We start from the raw sequence: 19686 nt of genomic DNA, 5'->3' as shown, positions 1-19686 counted from the left end.
ATACTCTATGCCATGAATCTGTTATCATCTTAATCTTGAAATATCCATTCTAATCTATCCAACCAGGGACAAACTGGGCCCAAAAAATCTGCCCTGGCATTTTGGCCCAGACTGGCCCATATACAATCATGAACACCATTTAAATGTGAAAATCACCTGTGATGAACATTAGAGCAGCATTTATACTACTTTGTGTTTAAAGGGAGAAATGAAATAGAACAGACATGAGAAACAAGGGGTGAAAACTGTTTAGAAACAGTGTCTCTGTGTCGGCTGCTGCTTTTTCTCTTCTGTGTTAACTCAACAAGATTCTACTAAAGATTGAATGGAGATTGTTTTTCCTTAACATAATGAAGCAGCCAGGTTCAGAATATTGTCTCTTCATCAAAGAATCCAAACAGCTGCATCAGTATAACACATGGACAAAAAGTGTGGAAGTCATTTTAATGCATATGGTAATTTATGTAAAGCACTTTGAATTGTCCTGTATATGAAATGTGCTATACAAATAAACTGTCTTGCCTTGCCTAATCATATTAACTCATATAATAATCACAAGTGTAATCATTCTTTTATTCATATAATACATTTATTCATTTATTCCCCTTAATTACATTTCATAATGTGTGTTTTCCTTATATAGAACATTGAAGTTATTATTCTCCTGTTGGGTTATGATGCAGGCTTGTGTGAGGTCAGGCTGACCACTTTTCTTATAGACTCTTGATATGGGAAAAGTTGAGACTGGTGGGCACCTGCTGGATAGAAACAGTTGTTTAGAAATAACAGCCTATTTGGGTGAGACAGTAGGAGAGCGGCGCCTTCTAGTCTCCCTTCTCTTTTTATCAGTTTAGAGACTGGTCTTCAGCTAAAGTCGGGTTGAATAAAACTGTTTTCGAAGATGCAGCAAGTCATAGTATTCTGCTGGCTTTTTGGAGTCAGGATGACTGCTCTCGACTTGCAAGTAATGCCTGTACTTCTCTTGTAATAAACTTTCAAATACTTTTACTCACACCAGACTCTTGGTAATTTTTCTACAACAAAAGTAAATAAACAATCTGTGTTTTATTTCTGTATATTGTGGATAAACACCTACACAGAAGCTGCCTTTAACATATTCCCACTATTAGCCCACAAAAATAACAGATAAGCTAATAAAGAAAATCAGAAAGCTGCTGACTCACTGCTAATGAAAGATGGTTAAACTTTATAATGGTAATAAATTGTAAACAGGTAGCATCTTCACAGCTAACAGCCTGCATGTTCACCACTTTCAACCAAACAGTTCACCGATAACTGTTAGCATGATTGCTGCTGACAGCTAACGTGTTCACTGCTAACAGATGTAGCTGTCTCCGAATGTTCAAAGCTTCGGGGACCCCCTGTTCTCTTTTGGGGGTCTTTTTGGGGCTCTTTGGGGAACCCCAGTTCACTGCTAACTGGCTTGTATGGATCAGACTTACTGGGTTTAATGGGTTTCTGTATTCAGAACAGACAAAAGCAGTGCAGCTTCTACCACCACCATCATCATCATCATCTACAGCAGCTGATGAAGGTTTTGTTGAGACAAGCGTCAATTATTTTTGGACACTTAGCAGCTTCTTCTACAGTTTCTCTACACCTCTTCTCTGTTTCCCAGTGGTAGCCGGGTCACCAGTCTATTGAGTTTCATGTCAGTTAGACCAATAAAAAAACACAAACACATTGGCTCACTGGGAAAATGCTCGGTGACCAGTCTGTCCCTGTATTCAACTGTTGAGTTTTAATGTCTGCAGACTTTAAGCTCCAATTTCAATCCTTCCCTTGTCCTACCCTTCCATTATTCAGAGCAGTGGTTCCCAACCTTTTTTCCTCAGGGACCCTCATGCATATACTAAAAAGCCATGGACCCCCGGCCCTACCCTGTGCTGAAACAATGTTTGGTTTTATGCTTTCAAAAGTGAGATTCTGGCTGAGTCCTGTCCTTCAATAAATCCAAAGCTGAATTAAAAACATATCGCCTTACTTTTTTTTTCTCATACAATGACAATGTGTGGATATTCATCACAAAGGCTCTGAATGTTCAAAGCCTTGGGGACCCCCTGGGCTCTTTGGGGGACCCCAGGTTGGGAACCAGGGATTTAGAGGTTAAATGTCCCTTTTCTTTTATGAGTCAAGGAGCAGTGGTCATTTAGCCCTCCAAATGGCCTCCAAAGCCTAGTTGCAGGTCTAGCTGACCCCTTGTGGAGTAAATTTTAAACAAGCATATTTGATAAAGAAATTTAAGTATATGGTATAAAACATGGTCTACCTGTGCAGTGGTACCGACTTGGTAAAACTCCCAGTTTTCTTTTACTTTGAATAAAACTGTTATTTAGTTTGCAATGCAAACCACATTTTAAGAAGTAGTTCCTTAACATGTTCATGTTTTCATGTTGACAGCAGCATCTGTCATTGTTCATGTAATTTAATTTAATATGTCTTTACTTCAGTTGTGTTCTGAGACATTTGAGCCTCTGAAAAATGGACTAAAACCCAGGAGAACTGTGGCCATTTGATGCTTCCTTTAATTTCACCTGACAGTCAGGTAGATATCTATGTTCGTTGAGCAGCTGCCATCTTTAGAATCTTTTTTTTCTTCGTGCTTTAACTGAACCATTACCATTAGAGCCTGAAAAAGAACTAACATGTAGCCTTTAAATTAAGCAGAAACATGTTAAATATACCAGTCCAGATTTTCCTTTAGAAACTCCACAAAATCATGATCATTTGCTGTAAAAATGGCTGCATTTCTTCAAGGCTTCTTCCCACTTGTTTTCTAGCTGCTGATACAAGAGCACACATTTGAGATATTACACACCATGTTCTTCATAGCAGAACTAAAAACAACAGCTCATGCATCATTTAATAAAAAAAAATAAATAAAAAAAAGTCCAAACTTTATTAATACTACATTTTTGAAGGATGAATAATTGATAAACTACAAAATTTACTTAACCTAACTGGTGAACCACAGATGTCTGGAAAGATGTTCCTGTTGTCCTCTTAAAATGACCTGTCAATCGACTAAGGTGGCAACTGGGGTGTCCAGTCAGATTTCAGAGGTGGCCAGTCCCACCCAGGTCACCCCTCTAGCTCTGCCCCTGTTCATATGTGATTGGTCTGTGTTTAATTTTATGATTATAAAGGAACTCAAATCAGCTCACCTGTAACCTTTAAAGCACTCATCTATCCATTATCTATATCGCTTTGTCCAATGAAGGGTTGTGAGGAAGCTGAAGCCTAACCCAGCATTTAGCAGGTGAAAGGCAGGGTGCACCCTGTACAGGTCAGCGGCCTATCACAGGGCCAACTCAGAGAGACAAATAACCATTCACACTCACTCCTAGGGAGAATTTAGATTGATTAATGCATAATATGCATATCTTTGGATGGTGGGAGAACGGTACAGGAGAAAACCCATACATACACGGGTAGAACATGCAAGCTCCACACAGAAAGGCCAGTGTTCGAACCTCGAAGTTCGAAGGCTTGAACCAGCAACCATCTTGCTGTGAGGCTGCGGTGCTAGCATAAATGGTGAATGGTCTGTACTTATATAGCGCTTTCATCCAAAGCGCGTAACATTCATCCATAACACAAGGCATGCAAGGCACTCAACCACGATCCATCAGGACACCTCAACATGAGCTTGACTGGCCAGGATCAAACAGGCGACCCTTGAGCTACAGGATGATCAATCTACCCACTGAGCCATGCCGCCCCTGCTAGCAACACACCACCGTGCAACCCCTTTAGAGCACCCTGAACTGCTACAAAAATAGACATACATATAAAATTAGCCAGATTTTTAGGAGAATTATGATGCTGAAGTGTTTGTTTTGGTCAAATACGGCATCCACTTTGTTCAGAAGCCAGTTGGTTTTATTCAGGGTCACTTTGAGCTGCACATGATGCCCAAACATCACTTTCTCACAGCAAACAACAACCTGTTTCCTGCACACACCTGCTTCCTCAGCATGGGGTCCAGATGTTGATCATCCCTGCTGGTGGTGTTAATTTCAACTAAAGCATCTGGATAATTCCCATGAGCCACGTTCACCTCTGTGCACACCTTCAAACCTGTAATCAAAAATTTAAGCAGCAGGAGCTTCTGATGGCTCTTGTAGCTCATTTCATGAATCGCTGGACCTCTTTAATGCAGAAATAATGGAAGAGGAAAATCTGTCAACAGTCTGTAAAAATGACTCTTGTACACATCAAATTTTTCAAATGGAGTGGCAAAGTAGTGGCATGAGGTCGAGGCATGGTGGCATCAGACAAGAATATTTAGCTTTACTCCTCTGAGAAAAGAAAGACAATACTTAGGCTTAAAAAAATTCCTCAAAATAAGTACAGAAAAGCAATTAAATAACAGTACAGGACGGTAATCAGACATCTCTTTTAGAAAACCTCTGCACCCTGTTTCTTAATTCTGAGGACAACTAGGTTGTTCAGATGATTGACTTTGCTTTTCATATATATCTAGATATTATTGAGTAACAAATAGAATTGTCTAATACAGTTTCACAGTGTATATTATACAATATACATTATATTTAACATACACTGGCTATCTTCTTCCACATCTGACCATGAGACATTTCTCACGGCCAGAGCTGTCTATTGTCTGACACACATGTTTGTTTTGGCGTTGTTTACCCACAATGCCCTTGGCTTTGTAGTCTGCTTCCTGTTTTTGGTTTACTGGAAGCTAATCTGGAGCAACAATTGAGGGCAGACCAGATTTCGCCTCTTTGATCTACATCTGTTATGGATAATGCCGCCCTGCCACTACCGTCCTCTGCTGTTCTTGTTCTGACAGCAGTTTTTGGCTTCATTGGTGCCTTGCTCGCCCTGTTCTCCCTCTCCATCCAAAGCTGTGCTGATGGCTCAACAGGAACCATCACCTCATCAAACTTTACAGCTTAAAGCCCAGTTTTCTCCAGCCACTCCTCGTCCGTCTGATAACAGCTCTCCATGTGGTATTGAGCCACTCCTGTTGCTTGAGTTTTAATTCTTTTGAACCAAAATTTAATTATAATCTCTTGTCCTCAGATCCTGGTGCGTGAACCATCCTTTTGTCTTTCTGAAGACTTCATTCAGACTTCCTTTACACAGTCATGATAGCCTCACTCTTTATTTGTTCAACCACATCTCCCCAAACTTACTGGTATTTCCCGAGCAAACAAAGCCCCCCACAGAAGTTTAAGTACTTTCACATGCTAGCTTTTAATAGGGAGGTGCTGGCTGACTTTCATGCCCAGTCATTGTGTTTGTAATGTGCACGCCACAGACAGCACTTATGCTTATTCGAGTTCTTTTTCAAAGAGTTTTGCATTCCTTAACTTTGTGTTACCAATTAGCAGCAAATAAATAAATAAATAAATAAATAAAATAAAATAAAATAAAAAAATCAATATTTTGGTACTTGTACATTGATTTGTTGGGACGGCAGTGGCTCAGGCGGTAGAGCGAGTCGTCCAATGACAGGAAGGTCAAAGGTTCAATTTCCATCCCCCCAGTCATCTGTCATTGTGTCCTTGGGCAAGACACTTCACCCTCCTTGCCTCCAGTGTTGGTATCGCTGGTGTATGAATGGTCGGAGAGGCCGTAGGCACAGATTGGCTGCCATGTTTCCGTCAGTCTGCAGCTTGTGTGGCAGCTGTGGCCACACAAGCAGCTTACCATCAAAATGTATGAGTGAGGAGTGAATGAATAATGGATACAATGTAAAGCGCTTTGAGTGCCTTGAAAAAGCGCTAATCCTTTATTATTTAAAATCATCCACACCTGGATGCAGGAAGTCACATCTATTGAGAAAGAACGATATAAAAGATAAAACATGGTTTTTGTTTTTTCTTTAATGTTCTCATGTACCCCCGGAGTGTCGGCAAGTACTCCAATTGGTAGATGCACCCCGATTTTAGAGACATTGCTCAAAAACAGGAAGGGTAGTCCACCCCCCCCATAGCTCTGCCCCTGCTCGTACATGCTCAGCTCAAAAAGTAGACGTGATTGCTTCTGGACCTTTAAATGTCAGACTATGGCTGATGGAAAAGTAAAAGAAAAAGTGTTTTTCTCACAAACAGCTGCAGTAAAATGCTGTTATTGGTCCTCAGTTAGTCTTGTCCTCCAGCCAATGTGGTATTAGCATTACTGCTGAATTAAGATTAGGCTCATTTAAGACAACGCAAGTTGTGTTATGTAATGTCCCTGAAGGATCATCACAGTCCAGAGAACACTCTGAGCAACAGTCTGAACACTTCACTTTTCCACAACACTTGTAGGAAAATTCAAGGGAAAGCTTTGAATGATTTAAACATGGAGAGACTTTCATGTTGTCATGCCAACAGTGTTAAAGAGCTGTGGCACAGTTATTATTTAGCTTCTGAAATAACAGTGATGCGTGGATCAATATTGGCTCCAGATGTCCAATGTAAAATATGTATTTTACTCAGTCTTCCAAGTACCTACAAATGGAAATATTGGAAAGTTAGGAGAATTATGTATACCATTCCAGGCTACAATCACTACTGTAGATGCAGTAAACATTTATTTCAGTCACAATTATTAAAATATGTGCCACATACAGGGATCGAATTACGGGGGAGCTAAGGAGAACTCGGCTCCCTGGAAAAGCAGAGGAGCGTCCATAAAGACATTTAGCTGAAACTAGGAGAAGCCCTGAGACTGTCTACTTTCAGATTACATTTCATTTTTCCATAAGATTCCTGATGTTTTGTTATCTTATTTAAGAATAAATTAATTTGTTGGCATTGTGTGTTTAATAATTTAATTAATGTAGTGAAATAAAGCCTCCAAATGATGATCCGTTGGGCTTCCTTCAGGACCATGGACAGCAGCATTGTTTGTTTTGTGCTGTGTCCATCCATACAACAACCACCTGATATGCTTCTTTTTGTGGTTGTTAAAAGAACTTTCCGTCCCTGTTTCTGTTTAAACAAGCAGTAAAGAGCAGTAGCAGAAGGTTTTTGGCAGTAACCCTGTTTTTGACTGTGTTACGTGCATACATGAAAATAAGGCTCCTCCAAAAGTCCTGGTGTAATTCGAGGAAGAGTCCAGTAAAGGTAGTCTAGTAAAATAGTTGGTACACAACAACTCTTTTATTCATAAGAACAATTTTTAGGCAAAAACTGATTTTAAGGGGTTAAGTAAAGACTGATTACAGTAAAAGCATGATGTATATATCCTGTCAAAGAGATAAGATTATTACATTTAATGCAGATGTTTTATTAATTAAGGGATAAACATCCTTGAACAGTCTGGTTGGGATGGGGTCTAAAATGTTGAAGGTTTGTATAAAGCTGTTATTCTGGTTAACTCAGAGAGCTGTACATGACAGAAAAGGTCCAATCACTTATTAGGTTTGACAGACATGTCTAAAGTAGATGAAACATTATCAATACTAGGACGGATAACATGGATTTTCTTTCTAATAGAAACAATTTGTTTATGAAGAAACTCATGAAGTCATCACAGCTTAGAGTTAAATAAATAAATGCAAGAGAATATAACTGAAATTTAATTATAAGTGTACAATCATATGGCAAGTGCATGGTGTATATAAAATGCAAATACGTTTTCTGGGTATTTTTCACATTTATAGTGCAGTTAATAAACTGTAGTTCTAATGAGTTCAAGCTGAAACAGGACTGTCCTCAGCAAGTTTGTCCAGAACCTGTGAAACTAAAACAGAACTTGTAAAAGGTGAAGTTTAGTGTTTTTGGTGTTTACAATCTTGATTTCAGAGTAGAAGATGAGCTTGGAGAGGTGTGTGTATAACAGGGGTGTGTTGATGTTGTTGTTGCACCTTGGGGCGTATTGCGTTGCCTGCTGCTGCAGAGAGCTGTGTTAACTTGGACGTCGTGATCCACTTGCTGGTAGAATAATTTAATTCAGACTGCAAACAAAGCTGGGGCAAACCCACAGATGGTCCCATGCATCCAATGGGAAATCTTGTCAGGGGCATCTATCCAACACAGTGCAGGTGTGCAGTTGAAGCCAGGAAAGAGACTGCTCTATTCAGTGCTCTACTTCAGGAGCTCTAAAGAAAAGTATTTATATGGTGATGTGAAAAGCAAAAATATGTAAATACTTATGAATGAAAAAGGTTTTATTAAGTTAAATTTATGGGTTGCATGTTTGATTAACTAATTCTGAATATTACCAATAACATCAAATGATTTATGTGCTGTTGAAGCCAATCGCTTAAATGCATCTTGAAGCAAGATTAATTCTATCCTCTGTTTCCAGAAAGGGGTAGAAATTGTAAAAGTATCTGAAGGTACAGGAAAGTAAATTGTGTGAAAAAAACATAAGCACAATAAATTAAATACTAGTGGTTACAAAGGTGGGCTTGGGTCTGGAGAACCTGGGTTCAAATCCCCGGGCTGGTAACTAAGGTAAAAACCACTGTGGGTCCCTGAACAAGGCCCTCAACCCCTAACTGCTGCCCAGGTGCAGGAATCTGGCAGCCCACTGCTCCTAGGATGGGTTAAATGCAGAGAAAGAATTTCCCCACTGTGGGACTGATAAAGGATGATTATTATTAGATTTAGGATTTTCAGAAAGCTTTTTGTTAATGATGTGCTGGTCTTTTATTTTTGATCACATTGTATGAAACCTTGTTCAAAACTCTTAGAAAGCCTACATTTTGCCATACATAAATATGGATAAAAGTTGCATTTTTATTTATTTAACCTTCATTATATAGGCAGTACTTTTGAGACTCATTTACAAGAGAGACCTGTCTGTCTGGACAGAAAAAAATACATTTAGTTTCACTTACAAACAATTCTAAGTTCATTTAAAAGGCAAAAACAAATAAATGAAAAACACCGAAAACAAGAACAATTCAAAGATGCTTTCTCCAGTCTGATTTATTCAGTGGTGACAAATCAAACATTTAGGAACATGAGACCAAATCTGAAAAGTGCCAGAACTTCAAGTTTAAACTGAATGAATACATTAAACATCAAAATCCACAACAAGTGTGTTTTATTGAGAACATTTATAAATTGTGTATTGGAAGCGGACCAGCATTGATCCAGAGGGTTCAATGTGCTCTGAAAGTAAGATTTCTCAAATGAAACAACAGTATGAACGTTTTTTGATCTGTTGTTACTCTAATGAAATAATGAGACTGAGTGAACATTAATATTATAAGTGTTCAGTCTGTAAACTGCAGATAAATTCAACAGTAGTATCACGCATTTACCAACACACTAATTTCTGTTCTGTTTATTGACACCCAAGGTGCTTTGTCAATCTGAATCAGAGTGAGCTACAACACAAACACACACACACACACACACACAAACTGTAGATTGTATTGATCTGAAGGTGGGAGTCATAAAATGAGCAGTGATGGATCGGAGTAGTGGGTGGCTCGGCCTTGTCACTGGTGATTTTCATGCCTGGAAATGTGGATTCCCCATTGGCTGATCACAAAGAAGTCCATTATTTTTTATGTTGCTGGAGAGCTTTTGACTCTGAACAAAATGAGATGAGTACCTTGTCTGTTTAATCTTTGTCTTAATCTGACTTATTGGTTTTAAAATTTATTATTTTCCCTTTAGGGTCGTGTGATGAAAATGTTATCTCTCATATACATATATTAAAAAATTAAGTACATTATTAGTCTCAAACAGAACCTTCAGTCATTCTCACACACAAGTAAAAGTTATTAGACCTCTGATTTATTGTTATTAAGTGTTGTTGTATAGGCAATAGCTATTTTAGCCTCAAACATTAATGAGAATGCCCTCCCATAAAAAATGACCCTATAGGTTGTTTGTGAAAGCAGCTTTCCATGACCCCATATAGCTGTTTTATAGTGACATTGAAAATATGGCAGCTGCAAAGATATAAGTCAGGTAACGTATAGCGGTCCTCAGGTGGGATGTTGCTGTGGATGGATGGGCTGATGATCTTTCAAGTTCCACCACTGGTTATCTTCCATTTTAACAACAGAGCTGGTACCTTTCCAACAGTGGTACTAAGTACTAATATAAAGAAAAATACTGAAAGTACGATGACTTCTTGATAGATTACCAAATGTGAAATCACAAGCAGAGTTTTAGTGGCAGAGCTGCTGCTGAAGGAGCTCATTTCAGCTCATTTATATATAGATTTAAACAGAGAGATTTGAATTAAATTAAGGTCTCACCCTGACTGTGTTAAGTGCCCTGACGATGACTTATTAAATGGACCAGAATACTGAATTAATCAAAGTGAAATGACCTGTTTTCAGAGTAGAAAAAACTGTTAATTGTCATATATTTTTAGTAGGAGATAACACTGTTTGACATATGATGGTAACTTAAAATTGTACAAGAAGTTTTTAAAGAACAAAGAAATAATTTTCTACCTAAAGCTCCAAAGAAGTTAGGATGCTGTGTAAACGTAAATAAAATCAGATTGCAATGATTTACAAATCTCATCAACATTTATTTTTTTACCAGTAGAACATAAACAACAAATAAGATTGTAAAACTGAGACATTTGACCATTTCCTGGAAAATCTGAGCTGATTGTGAATCTGAGGGCAACAACATGTCTGTAAAATTTCTTCTCTTGGCCTTTGACCCAGCATGAGAGTTTATTTTTAATATTTAATATAATATAATATTATATATATATATATACACACACACACACAAATACACAAATACAGATTAAAGCTCCATCATGGAAAGAAGAAGCCAGATGTGAACGGGCTCCAGAAACAGCACTGTCTTCTCTGGATCAAAAAGCTAATTTAAAATGGTCTGAGGCAAAGTGGAAACCTGGATGAAAATATGAAATACTGTAGCTTTTGGAAAGCATGGACAGCGTGTCCTGCAGACTAAAGAGGAGAGAGGGAATCCAGCTTGTTATCAGTGGACAGGTGAAAAGCCTGCATCTCTGATGGGATGGGGCTGCATTAGTGCCAAAGGCATAGGCAGATTCCACATCTGTGAAGCTCCATCAAAGCTGAAAAGTACATGGAGGTTTTAGAGCAACATCTGCTCCCACCCAAATGATGTCTCTTTCAGGGAGGGTCTTGCAGATTTCAGCAGGATAATGCTGAACCACATCCTGCATCCATCACAAAAGCATGGCTTCACAGGAGAAGAATCCAGCTGCTGAACTGTCCTACCTGCAGAACAGACCTATTTTCAAATAGCAGGTAGAATCCTGCATCAGACCAGAATGGGACAACATTCCTCTCCTAAAACTCCAGCAACTGTTCTCCTCACTTCCCAGATATTTACAGACATTTGTTAGAAGAAGAGGAGATGCTACACCATACTGAACATCACTTTAAAAAATGTTTACCAAGATAAAAGTTTACATTTACTATTTGTTCAAATGAATAGGCCCCATCCCTCCCCTATCAGGCTACCCCGCCCCAACCCACGCAGTCCTGAATTATTAGTTTTTTTATTCAATTTATTTATTCATGATTTTGAAAACATTGACTCTATTACTGATAATTATTATGTATTTGTTATATTTATTGTCAAACTGGATATCATCGATTTTAAGACTTCTCATAAAATGTTACAACTTTTTCCAGATTATTTTAGAGCTTTTATTTCTCAGAAGATAAACGACATCCTTGTTGATTATCAGTGAAGGGCAGTAAAGGTGGAGGTGAGATTAGAACAAGTCTTGTGATGGTGATGACGCACATGAGCCGCACAGAGAGAGAGAGATGCTCCTAAAAATCACGTCCTCTCACTGGGCGTCCTGCTCTCTGTCGTTGAGCATCTCCCGTCTTGTCTCTTGGTCTGGACGGTGTCAGATGTGACGCTAAAGTAGATGGAAGAATATTTTTGTAATCTAAGTGTTTTTTCTGACGTCCAGACCACCTGTCACGTCCCTCCGCTCTGAGGACTAACAAGCAGGGCGAGGAGAAAACAAGCAAAGGAGACGCGCGTAAATCTTCTGTGCGTCTTCGACGGACCATGCATCCCCTCACCTTCCTCCTCCTCCTCCTCTGACTGCCTCTCTGTTTCTTGGATGAACTTTCTGGCCGTCTTTGGGGACGCAGTCGCTCGCTCCGAGATCATGAAAACAACACGGAAATGTCGCGCGCTGCTGTCGGTGGCTCTGAACCTTTTGGCTCTGTTCTTCTCCACCACTGCCTTCATCACGACGTACTGGTGCGAGGGCACCCAGCGCGTCCCCAAGCCTAACTGCAGCAAGCAGCGGCGCCACAACTGCATCGACTACGGCGTCAACGAGACGGATCAGAGTAAAGTGCACTACAGCTGGGAGACAGGGGACGACCGCTTCCTCTTTCGCCGGTTCCACACTGGCATCTGGTACTCCTGCGAGGAGAACATCCACGAAGCAGGTGGGTACGACAGTCCAGGAGACGGGGCGTGAAATGTAAAAGGATCAGCTGGATTAAGACAGTGAACATCACATAAAGTTGTTTTAGAAAATGAAAATCACACCTTTTAATTTTGAATAGTTGCACATCTTATTTCTCCAAAGTTTAGCTTTGCTCATGCTTGAGAGCACTTACTATTTAGTCCACACGCTCCTCTAAAAACTGACAGATTAGTCGTGTTTTTACGCACGTAAGACCAAAAAAGAAGACGAAGAAACTGCATTATTACTGTACGTGTCTCAGTCAAAATTTTCTTCTTGTTTATTTTTTAATGTGCCTTCTCAGTACATTCAGACTTGATGGGTTATGTCTAACTCATTTAATCAGAATAAATTGACTAAATTAAGACATAAAGCCCCAAGCCATTTTGATCCGCATGTTTTTTTTTTTGTTTTTTTTTAACCATTTTTTTTCCAGTCATGCACATATTATATTTCCAGGAAAGCTCCAATTGTCAGATTATGAGGCTAAAATTATGTAAAATGAATTTATCAATAGATTTAGCAGCATAATTGAAGTCATTATATCTAAAATTTTAATTTTTGTTTTCTCAATAAAATTTCGTGAAGTAATTTAGTTTTATAACATTTAAGCTTTTTCCCCTAAAGCAGCACTACTAAACTTTTGCAGATTTTCGTACTTTGACGCCTCCTAACGACAGCTAATTCAGCATTCGTCTTACATTCTGTTACTTCTCTAACCCCATTCCAGTCAGTAAAAGTTATTAACTCTTATCTTATCCCTTGCTCTATCACTTTCACTCTTATTCTTATCTTCTCATAATGTCCTCTTGCATGTCTCTGCAAACAGCCAGGATGTTGATAGCCAGTTGCTAGCATGTGACACGTTGCAGTGAAGCAAAATGTAGCTGTAGCTTCATGTCCCAGGCTGAGGAAAATGGAGGGAATTGTAGTTTCTCAGGCTCAGGATGCTGCAGGGCAACGACGGCTCCAGGAATGTACATAATGAAGGTCAGTGTGCCATCAAAATGAGCCACAAACCGAGTTTTAAGGTTGTAAACTTATGTAGTGTTGCTTTAAGATCACAGGTGAGCTTAAAAATAAGTGGCTTGTGTGGTAATTGACACAACTGGGAAGAATCACTAACAGTATGTTAAGGTTCGCATATTATTCTGTCATCCTGGGAATCGGTTTCCTGAACTCAAAAAAATGGAAAATCTTTGTTTTGTTGTAGCTTTTTAAACATTATTAGCAATTTATTTAGAAAAAAAATTGTTCTTATTTGAAAAGAATGAGATAATTGGAGCACTATCTCAACAGAATGAAGCTAAAATATTGTTCAAGCATCTCCTGGCTTCTGTAAACCCATGTGTGTGTTGGTTATATAATCTGCCTGATAAACAGACTTTACCCCCTAATATTCAAAATGAGGAAACACATCGCTCTTTGGAAGGTTTAAATTCTCATCAGCAGTGAAATAGCAGTGTTGAGTAGATAAGATTGTAAAGCAGGGGTGTCCAAAGTCGGTCCTCGAGGGCCGCTGTCCTGCAGGTTTTCAATGTTTCCTGCTTCAACACACCTGACTCAAATTAAATAGATACAACAGCCAATTCAGTTTTGCACAAATACTCATTAATTTGAGTCAGGTGGTTTTGGAGCAGGGACACATCGAAATCCTGCAGAATTGTGGTCCTCGAGGACCTGAGCTTGACAGCCCTGCTGTAAAGTCTTCACTTTATTGTGCTAAAAATGCAGTGAGTAAGACAGTGACGCTCATGGTTTGTCTGTCCAAGGTCCTGGCTCACAATACGGCCTCTCTGTGAATTCCACGGGAAAATGAACAATCTTCAGCATACTTGAGGAAAATTCTGAAAAAGTAAATAAAGACAGCATGTCTATGATATGTGTGAGAAACCACACATATCATAGAACACAGAGATTCCTTCATTTAAATGCTGCCGCCAGAGTATTTGGCCAGTTTACAAGCTACAGTTCAACACATTTAAATGTTAATATTTTAATAAAAAAGAAAAGTGCTTTCATCCTGTGCAGTTTTTTGACAAAAAAGTTCTGGCTTTTATTTATTTATTTATTTTTACCAATTTCTTTAATTTATTTGCTTATATTTACTCATATTTATTTTAATTTATTTGTTATATATTAAATGTTGTATTAAATGTATTAATTGTTAATTTATTTACTATTTAATTATATTTTATCTTACTCTAGTTTTCTTTTTTTTTTCTTTATTTTGTTTTTATATAATTGTAAATTATTTCAGGCATTGAAGGGTTAATGCAATGCTTAATGGGGAGGTTCAGCATGTGATTTATTTAAAGTAAATTGAGATTTAATGTGCTGTATCCTCATGCAGATAATTACATTAAGTAATATTTGTTCCCATGTTTAATGCGCTGGTGTGTTCTTCAGTTAAATCATGGAGCTGTGAATTTCACTTGAATTTTCATTTAGCATTAAATAGGGGAAGATAAATTAAGAGAAAGGGCAGGAACAGCTGTTGCAAAGAGGAGAATCTTTCATGTATGTGTGCAGTTTTGTGCTGCAGTGAGGACACCTGTAGGATGTCATTATTAATTAGCTGCTTCAGGTTATGTTTTCTTTCTCTGCATAATTGTACTGGAAAGATTTTGGTGCCATGTTCTCTGAAGCAATGGTGGGTCCACCTCTAAAATGGCCCACCCCTAAAACCTGACGGGCCGGCCAGGTGCCACGCTGCAATAAAAAGTTCATTCTAACAAATGTTTAGTGTAAAATTACCTTTACATGGGTAAACTTCAGATGTCCAAGAGCAAGTGAATGCAACATGTAAAGTACTTCTAAGTATTTACATTAACATAACAATGTTTTAGATCAGAGGTTCCCAACCTGGGGTACCTGATCCCCCCAAGGGGTCCTCTAATGAGCACAGGGGGTCCCCAAGGCTTTGACTATTTGGAGCCAGAGTGATTTAAATTAAGACCATGTCCACACAGAAACAAGTAAAGGTGTATTAGTTTTGTTTTTATTTTAATCTTTTATTTTGTTATTATTATTTGGCTGTTTAATTAATTTCAGGAACCCAAAAATACTAAGTTTTGAAAACCAGGTCCCAAAGCTAATAAATGATGGTCATATATATGTTTAAAAAAACAAATTTAAACATTTATTCTTTGTTAAAAATAAATGATTAAGCAACTTTAGGCTATGAATTTCATCACAAATAGACCTTCTTTGATCAAAAGAAGTACTGATGAAGAAATCCTGAACATGATGGAAACATTCTATCTCCCATCATCAGAAAACACCAGTTTGTTCCAGCTTTGTGTTAAATTTATGTTCACGCTGTGAGAAATAACTCAGGTTATTTATGCGTTTGTACAAACATCCTTTTTTTTCTGGATTCAGTGTCAGTATTCTGTGTTCATCATGCCATCACATTGACATATAGCTGATATTGGGCAAGATCTTGTGTAAATTTCACCCAAATTCAGCCCAGTTTATTTTGTTTGTTGGAAGCTTTGGGTGTCAGGATATCCCCATATTTTGACCTCCTTCGTCTCTGCTGGTGTTCTTGTCTGTTTGAGCGATGGTGAACTTCACAGGAAGCAGAAATTATGGCAGAATTTCTACTTAAAGTTTTATTGAGCAGATTTCCCAGAAATGGAAAAAAAAATTAATTATTTGATGGTGGCTGTGTGGACCGTGATAAAACAAGTGTATTATTATTTACTTGTTTACATGTCCGGGTGGAATCCTTGTGCATGATGCATGACTCCTGCCTCATTACTGCTTGCCCGCTGGATGTTCTGGGCGATCACACCATGATAAATTTAATGTTAGAACATGTGTTTACTGTTCGAGCTTTGATGATGTAATTGAATTTATGAATCAAAGGTTTGGCTTCAGTTTCCTAACAATCTAATGCGGCTGCAGTAAAACCAGCTCATTTGGGACGTGCAGCCTTTTAATTCTATGACATGACCACAGATAAAGTCCTACTTTATGGTCCTCATATATTAGATCATTCATGGTTTGCTGTATTTTTAAGAAAGCAAACAAGTGATTGTAAAAACTGTCATTATTTACTATCTTTTATTAAAGTAATGAATCAACTGGGCTTATTTTTTAAGGGGTACCTCCCTGAAAACTGCCATTGACTGACAATGATTAAAAAAGTTTGTGTAGTGAAGTAGTAAAGATGCACTGAAATGTTTGGTTTCTGGATAATAAATAGTTTTTTATGTTTTTATCTGATTTTATTTTTATTTATTAGTCTATTATGATGCTTATATTTTATTACCTTTATTATCAATTTTCTGTTCTGAGAAACGAAATTTTATCCTAATGTGTATGTAAACGCACAGTAAAATGAAAAATTCTAAATCATGCAGCGAGGAGGCGGTGTGTGAATGAAGTGCACATAGCATTGTCATGCTTCATTTCATTTTATCATAGCAGAGATCTTTTAGAAAAAAGCATTAAGGCCATCGGCTTGTCGTAGGTGTGAAGTTCATTATGTGGTTCAATGTTGTGACTAGTTTTGACTAGTGGCCTTGAAAAAGAAACTTTTTAATAATCCCAAGTTTCATTATGTCCAGATAATAACAAAAAAACTTCAAGGAGTTTCCATGTGGCCTTGGAGTTGTTAAATACATGCTGAATGAATTTGTGGATGTTTGTTCAGGCGAGTTGGAGCTCTTGTGGTTAAATTTCAGCTCAGTTATTTGGCATCATGATGCTGGTTTCGGGTTAAAAAGAAGTGAAATGACCAAGTACAAGGCAACACTTTGAGAGATAAAGAGCTCAGCTCAGCCTTGTATCTTCATTATAGTCCAGACTGGAGGATATGGAAGGTTTTAACGTCAGTTTTAATAAACCTTTAACAGTATTTATGACTCACACTTTTCATTCCTTCATTTTTCTTCTTTTCTGACTTAAATCTCCTCTTTATATCAGTTCTCCTTTAGAGAGCAATAAAATCTCATTTTTATATCAGATCAGATCTGAAGCTCCTTGTAGGAATGGAAGAAAAGATGATGGGGATGAAGAGCAAGCAGCCTTCAGTATGCAACATCCCTCATCCTTTACTTTTTCTACAACAGGAAATGACCAATCAATAATAAACTGATCAGATTTTTTCCTAAACCTGCTTGATTTTTAACAATATATTTATTTATTATTTGTTGAACAAGGCATCGGGTTGGACGGATCATTTCTGAGCTGTCACGTCGTCCGTCTTGATATTTACTGCGGTGAAGTGAACTTGCTGGTGTGGCAGCTTTGTTTACAACCTGTAATTCATCATTGTCTGGTTTAATCTGTGTGTTCTGCCTCAACCTGTTTCTCAACAACGTCCCTCAGAAAATACAAGGTGTTACGAGGCAGGAAACAACAGACATTTAGAACAAAAGAAACCCTGTAAAATACAGCAGGTTTGGTTTTGATAGATGTTTGCTTTAATAACAACTGCCCAGTTCACAGTGGTGGTTCTGGCTCAGAACCAGTTCTGTTTGGACTGAATCCAGCTGTGAAAAACTGGTGGACAGCAGCACCAATTTGCTAGTTCAGAGTAGTAACGTGATACCACTGATATTCCTTCCAGTCCAATACGAGGAAATATTCAAGCCAGTATCGGCAATACTATCCAGTACTTGTTCCAAAACGTGTTTGGAAGAAGCAGTCTGCTCTGATTATTACATTTTATAGAATATTATGTGACTCAAACTCAAATTACCAGTAAGATACACAATAATTACATAAATGCCACAATAATTGCATGTTTGTCAACACCTACATGTTAAAATATTCAGTTAACCGTGAGTCTAAACAAATGAGAATCATCAATGCTATTTATCCCACCTATGGAATATTTGTCAGCCGTATTTTATTCTTTAAAACCCCACAATGGCTGTTTTATTCCCGGTACTGACACCAGCCTCTGATGTGTCCATACCGACTGAATCTAGGCCTGTTGATTTGATGCGAGCTGATCTCAGGGACACATATCACTCCAAGCTGAATTCATACAGATATTTATTAACATCTACTCATAAGCATATTAAATACTGCACAAATGAACAAAACAGGAAGTCTTGGTTTTAAGAACGAGTTGTTTAAACATCAGCAGAAAAACCTACAGCTGGCAAACAGATGAAACTTTCCCAAAATTCTGCATCTGTGCTATGCAGCTGCACATTTCCTCCCTCTTTACCTAAAAGTACCTGGATAGCGCCTGATAGTACCTGAAAGTACCTGCCTGCAGCATCAAAGGACTCCAGGGGTGTCATCCTAGCCGCCCCTGTCTATCTCCTCTCCTCTTCTCCATCATGTCCTGGTCTGATTGATTCTCAGGTGTTTAAGGAGGTTTGTGATGTTGCTATTAAACTTCTCTGTCTTCCCAAACTCATCGTACAGCACCAACACTGTTAAGCTCCACATGTAACTGGGCTTCGGACTGGAGTGCTGAGCAAGCTGTGCTGCTGTGCATGTCTATGACAGGCGGAAGAAAAAGTAGTTCCTACCAACTTGGTATCATTTAGACAAGGTCCTGACAGTTCATTGACTTCCCACTGTATTCCAGTTAGTGATAAACTACATATTTACTCTAAATTACTTAAATACTTTGATATAAAAATCGAAAAAAAGCTGTATTGGATGTATCAATATTTCGGTGTTTCCTGTGGTATTTATACTTTTACAAAAAGAATCGGAATACTTTTACACCTGCTGTTCGTCGGCTTTCAAGTTTTTGTATCAAAGTTTTACCAAAATGAACATTATCGTGTACAGATCAGACGGGAGCTCCACATGTTCCTTCCTTTAAATATTAATTGCTCTTGCTTAAAGCTTCCCGTTCATCAGAAAAATAAGCGAATGCTGTAAAGCGGTTATTTATTAATCTGCTTCTTTTGGCGGTTAAATTTGTGGGGTTGGTGCGAAGGTCCAGAAGGTTGAATTAAAGGAGCTCAGCAGATGATTCAGCATCCCTGCTCATTCAGTCCTCTGAGAACTGTGTGGGATTTCAGAAATCAAAAAGAGAATAAGGTACTCCAGCCTCTTCTGCAAGTGTCCCAGTATCATCATCATCATCAAATTTTACTGCTTCTGCAGATCAGTCTGCTCCATATGAAAACACGTCGGTGTCTCTCTGAGATTTAAAGCATTAATTAAACATCTTGATGTGGAGAAATCTGATTACGTCTGTTCAGGTCAGTCCTGACCTCACAGATCTCTCTGTGAATGAATGTAATTATTCATCCAGCTGCTGTCACATCTGCACTGAGAGAGGCCACCACGGCAGCT

General features: G+C 38.4%; 1 protein-coding gene across 1 annotated transcript in view; it reads left to right on the top strand.

The window, feature by feature from the left end:
- Window positions 1-11781: 11781 nt before the first annotated feature.
- The window catches only part of gsg1l (gsg1-like), a 33439-nt gene continuing 25534 nt past the window's right edge, over window positions 11782-19686 (top strand). Inside the window, exon 1 of the mRNA XM_041976511.1 lies at window positions 11782-12385. Within this exon, the coding sequence (XP_041832445.1) occupies window positions 12049-12385 (337 nt within the window). The 5' untranslated portion in view covers window positions 11782-12048. The remainder of the gene's footprint in view (window positions 12386-19686) is intronic.

Source organism: Melanotaenia boesemani, chromosome 2 (assembly GCF_017639745.1).
Source record: "Melanotaenia boesemani isolate fMelBoe1 chromosome 2, fMelBoe1.pri, whole genome shotgun sequence".
Lineage (NCBI taxonomy): Eukaryota > Metazoa > Chordata > Actinopteri > Atheriniformes > Melanotaeniidae > Melanotaenia > Melanotaenia boesemani.
The sequence above is the reverse complement of the archived record's forward strand: the minus strand, read 5'-3'. Positions and strand labels throughout refer to the sequence as shown.